This window comes from Cygnus olor, chromosome 21 (genome assembly GCF_009769625.2).
Source record: "Cygnus olor isolate bCygOlo1 chromosome 21, bCygOlo1.pri.v2, whole genome shotgun sequence".
Classification (NCBI taxonomy): Eukaryota; Metazoa; Chordata; class Aves; order Anseriformes; family Anatidae; genus Cygnus; species Cygnus olor.
In genome coordinates, this window is record NC_049189.1 from 491,838 (window position 1) to 508,065 (window position 16,228).

Consider the following 16,228-nt stretch of genomic DNA (forward strand, 5'->3'; position numbering starts at 1 on the left):
CAACAGCTAAGAGCGCTTACCTTACAGGAGGAAGTGACGGTGGACGTGGCACTGCCTTCTCCTGAAACAAGGCACCTAGCCCTTTCCAGCCATCTGTTAGCTTCGTATGCTTTTATATAACCGATTCCAATTCCCAACATCAGACATTTTTATTTCATCACTTGTTTTCCTTTCCTTTCCTTTCCTTTTCACTTTACCAGGAGACAGCTTAAAACCAGCTCTCTACAGAGTGGAAGCAAGACTCCCTTCGGCTACCAGATGCCTAACTACCTGAAGGTTTCTAAAAACTGCGTTCCTAGAAAGTCAGGGCATTCACATCTAACTGTGGCTGATATAAAATACACGTTATGAGGAAAAGAGAAATGGTCTTCAAGGAGTTTTCTTGGGCAAAATAAATATTTTTCCGCAGAGTTTTAAAAACCCTGTTCTGTGTTCTGCAGACTTGAGAAATAGCTTGAGATGGTTTCGGAGGATAATACTTCTCAGTCTGACAGGCAGTGGTAAAACCAGAGTAAAAGCCAAATCCCAGCTATCCGAAAAACACTCGCTGTAGGAGTAGCAGCCTTGTACGACAGAATTGATGACTCTGGGCCTACAAAAGCTATTACAGGGAAAATTTGGAACAGGACAGGAAAACAAGAAAAGAACCCAGACGCTTCAAACAGCGATCTAGGCTGTGATTTTCCATTTCAGCTCCTACTTGTTGGGTCAAAGACAAACAGGTACATCAACACACGAGAAATACTGGTGAGCAGACTTCCTGAACGCTGTTTTCAAATGCCACATTATTTTGACAGGTGATTGGGCAAATAAGATGAAGTTTTGTATGATTTTAAAAACGATTATGCTGTTTAAATGCAAAGATCAGTATCAGAAATAGCTTTTTCCTCAGACTCTGGACTCCTCTCCAAAAAGATGCTTCTCTAACAGGTTCTGGTGATGCCTGTGCATCCCTACCACCTTTGCGAGTTTCCTCACGGGTAAGGCTAACTGGGCCTCAGCTCACCCAGCCCTGCTGAGGGCCCGCAGGTATGACCAGGCAGCTCAGTCTCGGCGGTCCTGGCTTGGCAGCGCTTCCAGGAAGGAGCGAGCAGAACTGTGACTGCACAGGTACGTGGCTGACGGCACGTGAACGCAGACGAGCAGCAAGCCCTTGCTGAAAGAAGTGAACTTAATTCATTTTCACTTCTCAGACTCAAGAAGCTGAAATCATGGAAGTGCTTCTCAAAACACTGAAGTGATGCTTGCTGCAGCCTCTGTTTATCTAGGGGAAAATATCAGCAAGAGGATGTTCAGATGTGCTTCAAGCACCGCCCAAAAAAGAACATATGCTGGTAGCGGCCATGTAAAGTCCGAGGAGCTTGCTGGTAATACAGATCTCCTGTGAACAGCTCACTACAACCCTAATTTTAATTTGCAGTTCTAATGAAAGATATAAACTTTTATAAGCATCAACAAGGCTCAGAGAAGACCTAAATCCATTTCAGTGCTCATTTAGCAGCTTCAGCTGTGTGCAATTAAAACTTCAGCATTAAATGTTAGAGAATAAAATAATGAGACACTTAAAAAATAATCTGTGCTTCAGTGGGCCATGCTCAGTAGGTTTCATATTATCATTTACAAGATAAATATAGAATCTGTCCAAAAGCAATAGCTTGTGTCTTATACGCCAGTATCCTCTCAATAGAACAATGGAAGAAATGGCTACTAAACTTTGGGTATTTTCCTGCATGTACACACAATTCTGCTTCTTTAAGCATATCCATGCCTTACAGTCTCACAGCATTGATAACTTTCCTTTTTGGCTTCAATAACGTAAAAATAAAAGTGAATTGGGCTTCAGTTGAGATTTTTGCTTCCCAAGGATGGTCTGAAGTCTAATCTTTTATTAAAATAGCTATCAGTTTTAAGTTGATGGTTAAGAACAGTTATCTTCAGGACATGGAACAAAAATGTAAAGAATATTTTTTATTCATAAGAGAATCTTAAATACTCCCAAGATTACTTTGAGCTATGAAAACATGACATGTGCAGAAAAAAAGAAACACAGTAAACATCATATATGTTTTACTGACCAAAGGAACTGTAGAGAAATGCAAATTAAAACCAAAGATGTACAGAAATATCAAAATAAATTAGACTAAGTATTGGGAGAACACAGGTCAAAAGAGTAATGTGCTATACAGAAGAAATACACAGTGTTAAACTTAAAAGAAGCAAAAAAACAATGAGAAATACATACTTTATTTTCTCTTACAACAACTATTTTTTATTCCAGAAAAGCCAACATAACACATCTTCGTAGAAAAAAAATATATACTTGGGGAGGTCAAAGAATGCTACAGTTTAAAATGATGAAATGTTACAGCTTGCACACCAAAATTAAAAATGAAATGAAATTAAAAAATGAAATGATTACCAAAGTAATGCAGGTCAAGGGATCAAAGGTGAAGGGTCACACATTATTAAAAAGAAATCCAAAAGGACGTCTGCAGCAAGATCTCTGCAAAACAAAGGAGCTTCAGTAAGTAAAACTAATACCTTTCACGAAATCAAATCAAAGTTCTTGAAATTGACAAACAACACAATGCAGCTGACCCAGCTCTACCGGTCCAGGGGAGATGCCTGGTGCACCAGACCTCCTGCCACCACAGCCACGCTCGCTACGGAGATCAGCTCGTACTTTCACCACGTTTTGGCTCATAAAAATCTTTCCGTTCAAGCACACTCTTGGCACACTTGTTTCTATACAAAATGCATTTCCAGAACTCCGGGTAGAATTAGCATTACTAAGCCATCGCGTAACCCAGTGCGTGAGGCGCGATGCACAGGGGAAGCAGTCCTGCTCCACTGCTGCGGTCAGGGAGCCGGCCATTTAGGGACACAGCAGTCCAACGGGCGTCACTGCCGCTTTCAGGACATCTGCTTTTAGGTAAGTGTTAAATGCTCATTTTCAGTGAATAAAGGAAACTCTTGAAACTGGAAATACTGTAATTATTGACACATACCTACACTGAACCACTAACATCATAACGTATCAGTTTAACACTACAATAAAAAAGTAATTCAAATGTGGTTACCAAGACAAAGGCCTTGCCCGCTAGAATTTCAATTACACAGAAGCTATAAAAAAATCTTCCTACCCATTTTCGAGCAAGATACAGTCAATTATCTTACCAAATTTATGCAGAGTGTGTAATATTTACATCAGATAGCTTTAAAAGACAGACACCCACCAAGGGCACTATATCCCTTCCTCATTTCTGCATTCCTCTCCTGCCTGCCTCTCAAGACATTAAGCTTCAGGAATCTCTCATCTGAACGAAAATAGCTTCACGTTTGAAACAAAGAAACAAACAAACCCCACAAAACTTTATCTTCATAAAGTAAAGAAGCCACCAATGATAGAAAACCAGCATATTCGAAGCTGAAGGGTATGCACTGATCTCATTTGCCTGTGCATTTTTCCAGAAAACACATTACATCTTTCTGCATCATTCTCACTTTACATGCATCTTAGTTAAGAACCTGATGGAGAAAGCAGCCAGTTCTCTATTTTTAATATCCCCTTCATTAGCTGTACCTAGTAAACTTTCCAGCTAGAGCAATCTACATGTTGGAGTTACAACTAAGTCCCGTTAATTTCAGTGTTTATCAGTTCCAATTCTTGGCAGTTAAAATAATCCACCGAAGCCTTTTTTCTTTCCCAATTAACATCTGATTTTTCTCTTGCCACAATACAATTCTGCACTACCCGAACATTAGATCGGACAGATGTCAGAGCTTCTTCGGGGAAGGAAGCCCAGGAGACCCTGCAGCTCAGAGGAAGCAGTAAGCAGGCTCCTAAGGAGGCTGACGCCCTCCCTCCTGCCTCCCGCCCCCAGAGCGCCCAAGTGGCACAGCAAGTGCTGCGCTGCCTTTGGGCTGCTTTGGGTAGCAGGGAGCCTCTGGCACGGGCTGCAGGGAGCGGGCCCGCCAGCACCTCCTTCCCCCGGAGCCTGGGCTCGGCCTCCTCCACCCGGCAGAGCTGCCTGCCGCTCCTGCGGACGTTCAGGAAAGAAAAGGCACACGGAGGCACCTGGCGACACGCATCTGGGTGCAGAGCATTTCCCAGCAGTCTACGGCCAGGCGCCAAAAGAGAAGTAAAAATTTAATGTGTGGTAAAATGTTAATGAGGAGCACTGTTGAAAGCACAACAAGAAAAAAAACTAGACGTTTTTATGAACCAACAAGTCAGCCTTCCCTTTCTTATCTCGTCCGTGTGCCAAGGCTGGATCTTTTAACCACAATTTAAGCTGCAGATTTTTAAGACGACCTCATTTTGGAGTAATGTGAGTCAGGAACAAATCAACTTACAAATAATTTAACAACAAAGGTACAGGTTTTCAATGACTCTGCAGCTAATTAAATCCAGAAGACATTAACACAAATTGTATTAACAGAAAGACCTCATATCTCAGAAATTCCTCAAAGGTTAGAAAAAAAACAAAAGCCACACCACCGTGGAAACGAAACCCAGAGAGCTGCGTGCAGCCAGGCGAGACGCCCAGCATCTTGCCTGCAGGACAGCAGCTGGCTTAGGTTCCTAAAGCGATTTTGAAAGCTACTAGTACCCATTACGAAAGGCTGAAAGAAACTACCAAGGTAACAGGTATAAAGCATTTTCCTTGAAGTTTGTGCTAGAACAGGCTATTTTTCCCCCTTCCCTCTCTTCCTGATATCTTTTATGATGAAAAAGAAAAAAGGAGACCCACTTATTAAAAAAAAAAAGAAGAAATGATTCAAGGGAGAGAAGAGTAATAGCTTAGTTTGAAAACCCTCTTTTGTGAGAATGTCATTGTGCCTTTTTAGTTCTGTGGAACTTGTGATTTATTCCTGCTCATTCTCTAACTGTCCGCTATTAAAGAATTACTGCAGACATCGGTAAATTAACCAGGGCTGTTTCCCCTATCGTCATTTCTTAGTTGTAAATACAAACTTTGGCGCCGAAGTATTTCAAGTAACTGTTTTTAAACAGCAGCCAAACACCACCAGGTCACCCACCACCCACACGTCCCTCGGCATTAAACCCAAGGCAGACACAAAGCACTACAATGCCCGCAGCATTTTGCTAACTCACCTCTGTCGTCTACCAGCCAGCAAATGCTTCCCTGCTCCTGTTTTCATGATCCTCAGCCATGGTTGTAAACAACCGGTTACAGAGGCTGATTTAAGGAGTGAGTGCAAAGACTTTCTTTCCTCAACTTCTCCCTTGCCGCAAGAGATTTTTCCCCTTCTTCCCCCAGATGGAATTTTGTTCCCCACAACGCCCCAATGATCATCACACTTTCTGAGGAAAACAAATTTGTTTCGCTTGGTCCTTTTTCTTTAATACTACCCTTGCATAAAAGCTTCATTTGTACTAATTTTTCCTTCATGTCTAGTTTTCCTTTTTCTCCTAGATTCCGTGATTTCTCTTCTAAGTGCGTAAGTCACACTTGGAAGTACTGAACATGAGACTGAAAAGACAGGATTTCAATCACTTACAAAATGTAATAGCCTCAGTTTCCATTCATTTGACAAGTGAACCAATTCATTTGTGTTTATGTATGCCAGTCCCCAGCAAAGAGACATTTAAATTGACTTTGTAAATTGACTTTGTTATAACGTTTTCCTTGTAAAATGCAGTTCAAAGTACAACTCACATAACACACTAGTCAGTATTTTACCCAGTGCTGGGCCAGCTGGAGATCCAAATATGTGATGCAGCAGTACCTACAGCTACCACGTGTGTTCCTGTACACAAACACCTAAATAATAATTAAATTAATGCACTCTAAATCTCTTATATTTGAGGAATGGCTTGCTTACTACATAACTCCAACTTTTTTACTCCCACTATGCTGGATTCTGTGTTTCCTGATAGTACATTTCAGAGTAATCCCATACCACAAAGAGGAAGAACCCCAACAGAAGACGCGAGCTAGGAAATGCAGGCTAGGTTTATGTAATATCCCAACACGATTTCCCACATTCCTGGAGCAAGCACCCTGTGATAGCACTACTTCTAATTGTGTCAAGTACACAACAGACAAGGGATTTAGAGCTCACTCTTACAGGTAAGAAGAGATGCCTGAGCACGTATTCGTTGCTGCTAAGCCATGGCTGCCTACACAACACGCTTTTAGCGGAAGAACTTAAACTTGGCTGACACAGTGAAGCGACCACCTTTTGCACAAAAGCTCCTCTCAGCTTCTGACATTTAACAACACTAAGCAGTTGAGCAAGCAGCTGTTCCTCTCCTGATGCGACCACGAATCTTGGCGCACGAACATCTCAGCAGCGCATTCCCCAGTCTCGTCACGTAAAGGCTAAGAAGACACGAGACCACCACACACAACGTGTTTAATTTTGGTGATACGACAATTTGAAAGAAGGCGGCATTCAAAGGAAGGGAGAACCAGGGCATTCATTCAGTTGGTCACTGACTTCTTGAAGTATTTTAGTACAAGAAACTGCTGCCCAAACCCATCCACATTACAGAACTCAGTTACACAGCACTTCTTAGTCATTCCAAATTAACGTGGCATAAAAAAACCACAGCGCACACAACCTGGCTTTAGCAGGAGAATTCAGGGGACTTTGCGAACTACACCCGCTGCATACTCCTGAGAGGCAGAGCATGCAGTTCAAATGAACACTCACTGATCCGGTCCCAGGACTTTGCTATCACTTATCTTAGAGCACGGGATGTTTTCCGTGTGGGACATACAAGGTGCTCTACCCTTTGCTATTTTTTTTTTGCATGGTGTGCAGGATCTGCAAATGATCGATCAACTGATTTTTGCATAAACTACCACATCTGTATTACTAAACTAAGGAGGGGCTTAAAACCCCTGTACCCGCTAGCTAGAGAAGCCTATAAGCCATGTGGCAATGTAGACAGCAGCCATACACACCTAACTGAATTGCTGAATCCAAATGCCACCCATACAACGTAGAACAGCCAAAACCGTCTGGGATCGATGACAAGCCTGTGGCAGTGGTGCCGCAGCTCCTCATACAGAAACCTGTCCGCTGACTGCGAGCTCTACTCTCCTGTACTACTCCCTCTGCTGGGAATCATCTCCGGGGGAAAAAAAATCATCTCCAGGGGAAAAACAAAGACACAAAGAAACAAACAAAAACAAAACAACAACAAAAAAAAACAAGAGAACCCAGAACTTGATGTGCAAATTTAAATCCAGCCATCCAACTAATCTAAACTGATCCAACTAATCAGCTTTGCGTTTGTATGAATTTCTAGTTGGGGACTGAAACAATTCTTTGCTTTTTTGAGATTTCTGTGCTGGATTCATCCTTTATAGGTTAGCTCCCATCATCAAAAGAATGATTTTTTTTTCCACTTTTATCTGGCAATAACTACACTGAGGAGCCCAAGCTTTTAAGAATGCCAGGCTGAGTGACAGACCGAAATCCTATAATGAGGAAACTCCTTACAGTGGAGAAAATAAATGGCTATACTTCACTGGTCAGTTTTCTATGTCTGGACAAAAGGCACTTTTGTTGCATGTTTTCTTTTTTATTTCACAGAAACAAAGTTTATGTCATCATTCGCTTTGTGCTTCTGCCACTCTGCTTCCCATAACCTCAAATATCTTGACCTAGTTGGCAAGTTTCAGCTGCCCTTCATAGCAGGGGAGATCTCAAACACTGAATGCCTACAGATTACATGAAATAGCAACAGCTGGGTACAGAAGGTGCCAAGTTAAATACAACTGATGTAAACAAAGCCTGTAACAGGACATTACCTTCATATTGAGCATCAAATTAATCACACAAAAGAGTCAAGGGACCTGTTATAAACGCAAAGAAAGCTTTCATTAATTCTTACAGCCTTATTAGATAAAAGATAATCCAAACCAGGAGGCTGAAAGCCACAGAAAATCACACTTCTGACATTAAACAGCACCCATGTAAAAAATTTACCTCTAGTACAAACGGGACAACAGTCCTAAGAACGAGACAAAACAGCTTAGCTCTGATGCCTCGGCACAAAAAGGCAAAGCGCTGTGTATTTGGTTATCTTCCTGATGCTTTTCTCTTTCTCCCAGCACCAGTTTTTAATCATCTACAGGTGCTCTGAGCACAGGAGGGCTCAGCATCCTTCCCCCGACTCAGCATGCTTTTTCAGCACCGTGTCCCAGGAGGGACAGCCCCCGCACCCCGCTGCGCCCGCAGGCTCCCCAGCCCTGCCCCGCGCCCAGGCCGCCAGGCGCAGCGGAGGACCAGCTGGCTTCCCAGCCATGCTGCTCTTCTGCCCTGCAGCTTCCCCAGGTTTTACTACCCTCGTATTAGAAGGTTTATATCTAGCCTACCTACATATATATTTTTTTTTATTTTTTGAAAGAAGCTTAAGCAGACATGATTGTCCCCATAGCTCTAAAGCAAAGTAATCTTAAAATGGTTTCAGGCTCCTTTGCCAACAGGGGACACCCTTAAAATAGTCTTTAAAAGGAGAACCCTTATGCCTGGAGGCCAGCTTCCAACGCTTTCTCTACAGCAAAAGGCAACGCAACGGCAGACCCACCAACTGAAGCAGGGCTTCACCAGGGCTCTAGGCTGCGTGGGGCCAAAGTCGGACCTTTAAAACCTAAACTACCTGGAAGCCAACTAGAACAGTATTTGGCAAAAGGCAGCACGTTAAGAACGTAATTTACATAGCATAGACAAGTCATACTGGTGTTTGAGAACAGGGAACTTGCAAGTACAGCATCTTCACTGGCATCGATAACCCAAGGAACCAAATTTGTTACTTGTAACTTTGTTCATGAAGACAGCGACTGCAATCTCAGATGTTATACCCCTTTTTTTATATCAGGTTGCAGAATTACGCGTCTTCTTCAGAGGAATGTTTTTCAAGCATTGCAACGGCAACGCAAAGAAAAAGCAAAACCAGATGAATGGTCCAATACGCTACAACTCTGTTCATATAAATCACTCTGGTTTTCACCTTCTAAACTCATTTTTCAATCAGCAAAATTACTCATCTGTCTTCAGCACTGTTCCTTAAACCTCTCCGGGGCCCATCAGCAGCTGCTGATGTAGGATATGCCACACTCAGAACTTGTGATCCAAAGTCCAAAATTCTCTTTTGATGCATGACTCACTTTATCTCAAATTTAGCGAAACCAGATTTAAAAAAATCTAATAAGCTTCCATGAAAAATAAATGAAAAGCGAAGTCCCTTCCATTTGAAATAGTCACTTAAGGTTTGCTGGGAGGTTTCATTCTTTTACCTAAGATCCGTCCTCATCTGTTCTGTCCACTCACGTAGCATATGAAACAGTAAAACCACTTCCTGGACAAACCAAATCCACACAGTTGTATCTCTACGTACAGTGGTAGGCAGGCATTCAGAGCAAAGCCTGTGTACAAACACATGCTCACATGAATGTTCAAAACAAACCAATTGCTAGAGTATGTTTAAATTATGATTTTTTTTTTTATTTAGTTACCGATAAACGTAAAAAAGTTAATTCGTTCAATCAGACTGACTTGGAATAAAAAGAGGAGGACAATACATTATCCAAAACAATACATTTTCATCCATTTGCTACTCTTTACAGGATTCAGTTTGGTCCCAGGTCTCCAATACATTAACTGCACAACACTGCAACATCAGCCATTTTTTAAGACTTAGGCTATTCCAACATTGGCCCTAACATTCAACTAAAAGGAAGGAAGAAGTCAGATCTTCCCAAGAGGAAGACAAGGAATCTTTCTCTGCTAGAGCACAAAGAGCATAACAGGCATTACTCGGCTTTTGTTAAAATTCCTGAGAACGATAACCTTTCAGTTCTGCTCAATCACTGAGCCTGCACACAACGCTTACTAATTATGTAAACATGACTGAGAAACTGCAAAAGCAAAGCCAATAGCAGATTTCCTGCTTTGTATATTAGGCAAAGCACAGAATTTCATTAATTTCACAAAATAAACCCATAATGAAGTGCTTCTGTTAAACAAATTTCCGTCTCTTTCACTGATCAGCCTTAAATCATAACCACACACGCAGTGAGAAAAACCGCCCCCACGCGCTAGGCTGCGTCGGGCAGGTACACACACAGCTTGTGCCCAGTTCTGCTCTAATGAGCGTGTAAAAGCATTTCCCTCCGATTTCACGTTCAGAGCTTTTTCTCCTTCAAATGAAGTGTTTTTTCTTACATTTCTGTGCCTGAGCCAAGACGGGGGCTGCACAAATGGAAGCACGGTGAGCTCTACGAACAGCCGGTAGCGCGAGGACTTCATCGGGCAGGGCCCGGCAGAGGCGAGCCGTCCTAACGCCGCCCGCGGCCAAGGGACGCGTGACCGCAGCCTTCGGGCCTCGTGGATGCTCTGGCTGGTCCAGCACACAGCAAGCAGTTTGTCCTCACCCAGATACTTCCTGGTTTACTCCCGAAAGCTGAAGTGAACTCGTTTCAGCTGCCGGCCCAGCACAAAGCTCTCATCTCCGAGCCCTGCCCGGCCCCCAGCCGCTCACCCGACCTCCGTGCCCACATCGCCCTGCACGGAGCGACGCGGGGCAGCCGTCGGGCAGAACGGGGAGCAGGGAAGTTCCTAATAACAGCACTTGATAACATCGCTGCAGGACGTTATACTCTGTGATCACGTGGGCAGCAGAAGCAATTAGTCAAAATTAAATATTCTTGTTGCTCTTCAGAGATCACAGGGCTGATGCAGACAGTGAAGGCATTCCAGCTTTGTAAGTGCTGGCTGCTCTACAACTGCAACGCTCGTTTCCAGCAGCCAGCCTGTTGTTTCAGGAAACTCAGCACTTAAGCAAAACATATCTGAATTAACTGGAGCTTAATGGGAAGCATTAAATAAAATATACTGAAAAATTTTGCAGTCCTCATGAAGTTGTAATGAGCGCTGTTGCTTTTTCAGAGTTTTGCCATCTTGGGAAAGCATCCCCAAGTGTTGCCGTCTCACAGAGGGGATGCCAGGCATCCCTTCCTTGCTCTACCAGTAGTGACGATGAAGCCTTCATGAAAATAGCCCTATGCATTATTACAAAGTTTACGTTCAAATATCAAACTTCGCATTCATTCTGGTGCAGGTAATCCAAGATTTTCTTCCTGTTCCACTTATGCCATATGCCTGCTCTCAAACCCATGAATTAGTAACACATTAAGCTCCTTCGATAAATAAGGTAGGAACTGGTATGCTAATGTAGTGAAGTGTTACAGTCCATCATACTGGCCAGTGCCGCTCGAAAACAAATAGGTGTTTCTCATTTTCATATAGAAGCGTTAATTCTGAAATGCACTTAAAAGCATTAACAAACAAACAACAAAAAAAGAAACAAGAAATAGGCCCTGCTGCTCCGTCACTACCCAGAGCAGTGTGTGGATGAACAAACTCGTGATGACAGAGGCACAGAGGTAACTGGCTGCCTGACCCCTATTTCCTGGGGGCCTTAAGGGGAACTTGAGTTGCAGGTGGCAGACAACGTTACCACTTACACCTACTCTGTGCTAGCCTAATAGCTAGCCCAAATGCTCAAGACTCACTTCCCGTATCAGTCTGGGTCCCTTATAACCCTCAGGCAATTCTCCAAACCTTCTGAATCTTCTCTGCACTTTTGAGGAAAAAAAAAAAGAGAAATAACTCAATGTCAAGTGAAAAGGAAGAATGTCACTATCTTGCAAGCAAAGCAGAAAAGCAAGACTAAATCAGAGACATAAATGAGCATGCAACTGAAATTCACTAATGCAGTGTTGTACATTGACTTTCCACAATAACAACAAATAAAACTCTCTAGGTGAAAACTGGAATGCTGCTCTAAAAAGTTCAAACAAATACATGCAAACATACAGCTGCAGTAAGCACTTCCAGTGCAGAAGCACATAAAATACCACAATACAATGGCTATACTCAGTCCCAAATTTGCTTTTTTTTTTAACAAGTTAAAGAACTCCTAACATGAAATAACATCCAAAAAGCTTTGCAGTTGCACTTAGTTGCACATTATCAAGCAATAACTAAGCCTGAAATTTCTAAAAACTAAACTGAAAAACAAAAAGGATGTTAAATACCCCATCAGCAAAAAATGGCATTTCTTGCTTGACCCTCAAGAAGAGCCTCAGCCCATTTAACAAGTATTACTTCTTTTTTCTACCATGGCAAGTCTGGGGTTTTCCCTGCAGAGAACGTAAACACAGAATGTGGCCAGAAACAGAAGCTCTAAGTAATATTTTACATTTTGGATGTTTAACTTTTTTGTCTTTCTTTTACTGTGCCATTAAGTGTTTACAAGGATGATTAATGACTGCGGCTGCCAACTCCATTAATGAAAAGCATCTCTGCTCAAAACTGCAATCAGGTTTTTGGCAAGCCGTACAAAGACAAGGTTACATCAACACCCTTCAGCCCCTGCACCTATTTGTGTCACTGAAATAGCACAACAGTGTGGGAAACTCCCAATTCCTAGATAATCTGACCGCTCTACACGAAGCAGCAGGATGAATTTCCTGCAGACAACATTTCTCGCTGCCTGAAGTGATTACCAGTTAACGAGCCGGTGACCTTTGCCTCCTCTGTTAGGGGACAGCTCGAGAGAAGAGTGACAGCGAGCGCCAGGCAAAGGCAGGCGCCCCGAAACCCCCCAGAGCACCGCTCCCGCCCGGCCCCGCGCCCCCTCCCGCAGCCCCGGCTCAAGGCGAGCGCACTCGGAGGATTTCCCCTGGGGAGCGCAGGCAGGCTGCGAGCACAGGACAGGGGAGCCCAGAGGTGTCACCGCTCCTCCCAGCCAACTGCAGCAAGCGCCACACTGGGGAAAGCCCTTGCTCCACCAGCCCCCTGGAACTAGAGCCAGCTGTATTACACAAATACTGAAACGGGTCAGAACGAATGGCAACTAAAACCCAAGAGCAGGGCACCCTCACAAACACAGCTCTGCAGAATTTTCTGGCAATTAACTAACTTGCCCTAATGTGAGAAACCATACGAAAATCCCCTTTCTGTCTTCCCCAGAGCAAAACAAATAAAAACACACACACTTTCACAGGCATCTCAACAATGTAAATCTATAATTAAATGGCTTGGCTAGACGTATGATTTTGTGTCACTGGGAAAAAACATTAAATTGGAAGGAACACTTCCTTCACTGTGAAATATAAAAACACCATAAACTTGATTTAAGAAGAGATGACATCTTGATATGGAAATATATTTCCATCAAACGTTTTAGTTAAAACTGCATAATCTGACTGAAAGCAAACATCTCAGTAACATGTTCTAAGCATTTTTAAATGCTCCACTCCTTGCTGCTCACCACACTATTTTAGTAAATGTAAAGTCAACCACAACCTATCCAGTTCTCAAAGGATATTGCTTCTCCAGCCTCATTACCCAACCCACAGCAAAGCATGACCATTATCCTCAGTCTACGGATGAAAGTGATCAGAAAAAGTTATTTGCCTGTGTTCCCACGGTGATGCCCTGGTAGAGGAAAGAGCAAACCCCAGCTGCTCCTTGACCTCTGCACTGAGCGTTTGCAGCATCTCATTTGCAGATGACAAAATCCTCGGCAGAGCCCTACCGCCAGGTTAACGTGTAACACACACCCTTCAGATCGGCTCAGCCTGATGGCGGAAAACGTTCGCACTTCACTCTAAGGGCACACGACTGCGTATAAAAGCCACGCTTAGGTTTCCTTGAAATATTTCCGTACAAAGCAGCAGAAAAAGCATTGCTGACAGGTGCCCCTGGGTGGGAGATGGGCGCAGCCCCGGCCGCATCCCTTCCCACGCCCCCAGCACCCTGCCCCACCTGGGCAAGCCCATGGCAGGACTGCCTTGTCCCAGCCCGAGCAAGGGAGGGCATCAACCTCGCGGCACCATCGCATCCGTAAGGTACTTGAGGCACTGCCTGCTGGAGTTCAACACAACGCTCTCAGATGCAGGCTTCAATTTTCAGGCAGTCCTGGGTGTAGCCAGGAGCTGGACTCGATGATCTTTGCAGCTCCCTCCCGCCCTGGGACAGTCTGTGATTCTACAGACCCGCCTGGTGGTGAGACACCTTGCAAGCAGCACTGGTGGTTTTGAAACTAACACAAAGATTCTTTAAGTACCACTTTATAAAACATGCTTTTTCCTTCAATAACTAATAACTTGTGCCTTCTCCAGCATATTCAGAACACCTGTGTAGTCAGATTAGAAATATATTCCCTTAGGAACCAACTCTGAAACGTAGTCCAGCATTATTATTCAATTATACGCTAAGAAAAATGCAAGTTTTGTAGCACCGACCAGATTTAAACTTCCAGGTGGGGGAGGGAACATACTCTCTAAGCTAAGTTACCCCTTCCCATATAAACAACCCAAGTTTTCCAGGAGTTTATCTAGGCATAAGATTCTGCTTTTTTGCTCTGCCCTAACAAGGCCAAAAATCTCTGTCCACAATAAAAGCTCTCCCCTTCTAATAACGCAATAGGGAAATTGCGACCTACACACCACACACAGAAACAGTTCCTTGTCCCCACTGCGTGGTAACAACAGCGACAGATCTCAGAGGTAAGAGATATGACTGCGACAAACCTGACATTCAGAAAAGCACAAGTGTTTTTTGTTTGTTGTTTAACATACCAGCTGATTATTTACCATTACTAGCAAACAATCCATCTAGAATTAAGGTATGAGACAAGTCCACAACTATAATATGCTAGCAAGTACTATCAGAAACGTTACCTTTCCCCCTGTCCAGGGTGCTGAATTCTCATCTGACTCATCTGACACTTCCAGCCTTGCTACCCAGAAGGAATAAAGGCAAGGGATCTTAGACAGTTTGGACTGTTCCTCAACTTTACCTAGGACCACCAGACACCTGAATTTTGTGTAAGTTTCATTTCACATCAGTGAACACAGGTGTGATGTGTGGGTTAACAGGAGATAAGCAAACTAATGCATTCGGAGTAACTGGATTCCCGGATAAAATGTCTGATTCTCTGTGTCTTCTGTCCTTAACCGGACTGCTCAAAAATTAGGCTAGTTATTTCAGGGAATAATGCTGTGCAAGAAAGAACATGCACTGTTTTGGGTTTTTGTGGTTGTTTGGTGGTGGTGGTGGTATTTTTTTTGTTTGTTTTGTTTTTGTTTTGTTTTTTTTTGGTTGTTTTTTTTTGAAGTCTTTATACATTTTAAATAGCAAGGTAACATTGTTTACTACTACCAAAATATCAAATTTGAAACAATTTTGAAATGTGTCAATAAGATGATACAAAATTCGACTCAGACAAGTGACATACACATGAGCAACAGACTCCTACTGTACCATTAGTCAGCTTCCACATTTGCCCTTAAGTCTAGTTTAAAGTTCATTTTTAACATTTAATATGATTCTATTATTTAAACAACAGGTTTCAGAGCAACTGAATTTATATTCTGTAACTAACAGGGCATGTACTCAAAAACAACAATACACAAGCATCAAGAAAATCCGTATGTTTAAGAGTAGCAGATTTAACTACCTCATTAGTGTTCCAGCGGTGCCTCTCCTTCGGTAAACTTGAACATTTTGGTAGACATTCAAGCAGCTTCTTCGGTAAAAAGATTTTTACATGACTGCCATTGCTGTTCCCATGATCATCTAGAAAGAGGAGAACACACATGATATATACGAAAGAGAAGAGGTGATTTCTGTTAGCAGATCCTAGTTACAACACAACTTGGAAATCTAGCAGTTCACTTGTCAAATAGCAGGTAATGTGCCATTGCAAATAAGAATACAGCCTTCTGCTGAAATTCCACCTTTATTTCAGAAATAAAAATACTGTTTAATTCTGTACGGTTGCGAAGGGAATAGCTGTGATGGATTTGTGCACAAGCACGTGTGTGTGTGCTTACCTGTGACTATTTTAGCTTATTATTTCCCTCTGTGAGACTTTTTTTACAAGCAATAACAACAAAACATTATAGAAGCTGTGACCACAGCAGTATGACCTGCCAGGAAAGTCGTAAATGAAGTTCACACTAGACAGGATTTGCAAGTAAATAACCACGGAGCTCTTGTACCTGCTATAATTTTGTCAAGCTGCAGCAGAAATGCAACTGAAGGTCTATTAGTTCATTTAAAACTCTATAACGCACTGTACCCTGCTTGAAAACAAGTTACTTTCCTTTCCACGACAGCTCAGAAAGTGAATGTAGTTCCTCAAAATGAGTGAGGCAGAAGGATGGAAATCTTC

The 16,228-nt window shown here is 42.8% G+C and overlaps 1 protein-coding gene across 7 annotated transcripts in view; it reads right to left on the minus strand.

Moving 5' to 3' along the window:
• CAMTA1 (calmodulin binding transcription activator 1) overlaps nt 1-16,228 on the minus strand; it is a 375,445-nt gene that overhangs the window by 329,242 nt on the left and 29,975 nt on the right. For all 7 annotated transcript variants that reach the window (XM_040533948.1, XM_040533944.1, XM_040533945.1 and 4 more), the window contains one exon: nt 15,512-15,630. In XM_040533948.1, the coding sequence (XP_040389882.1) occupies nt 15,512-15,630 (119 nt within the window). The remainder of the gene's footprint in view (nt 1-15,511; nt 15,631-16,228) is intronic.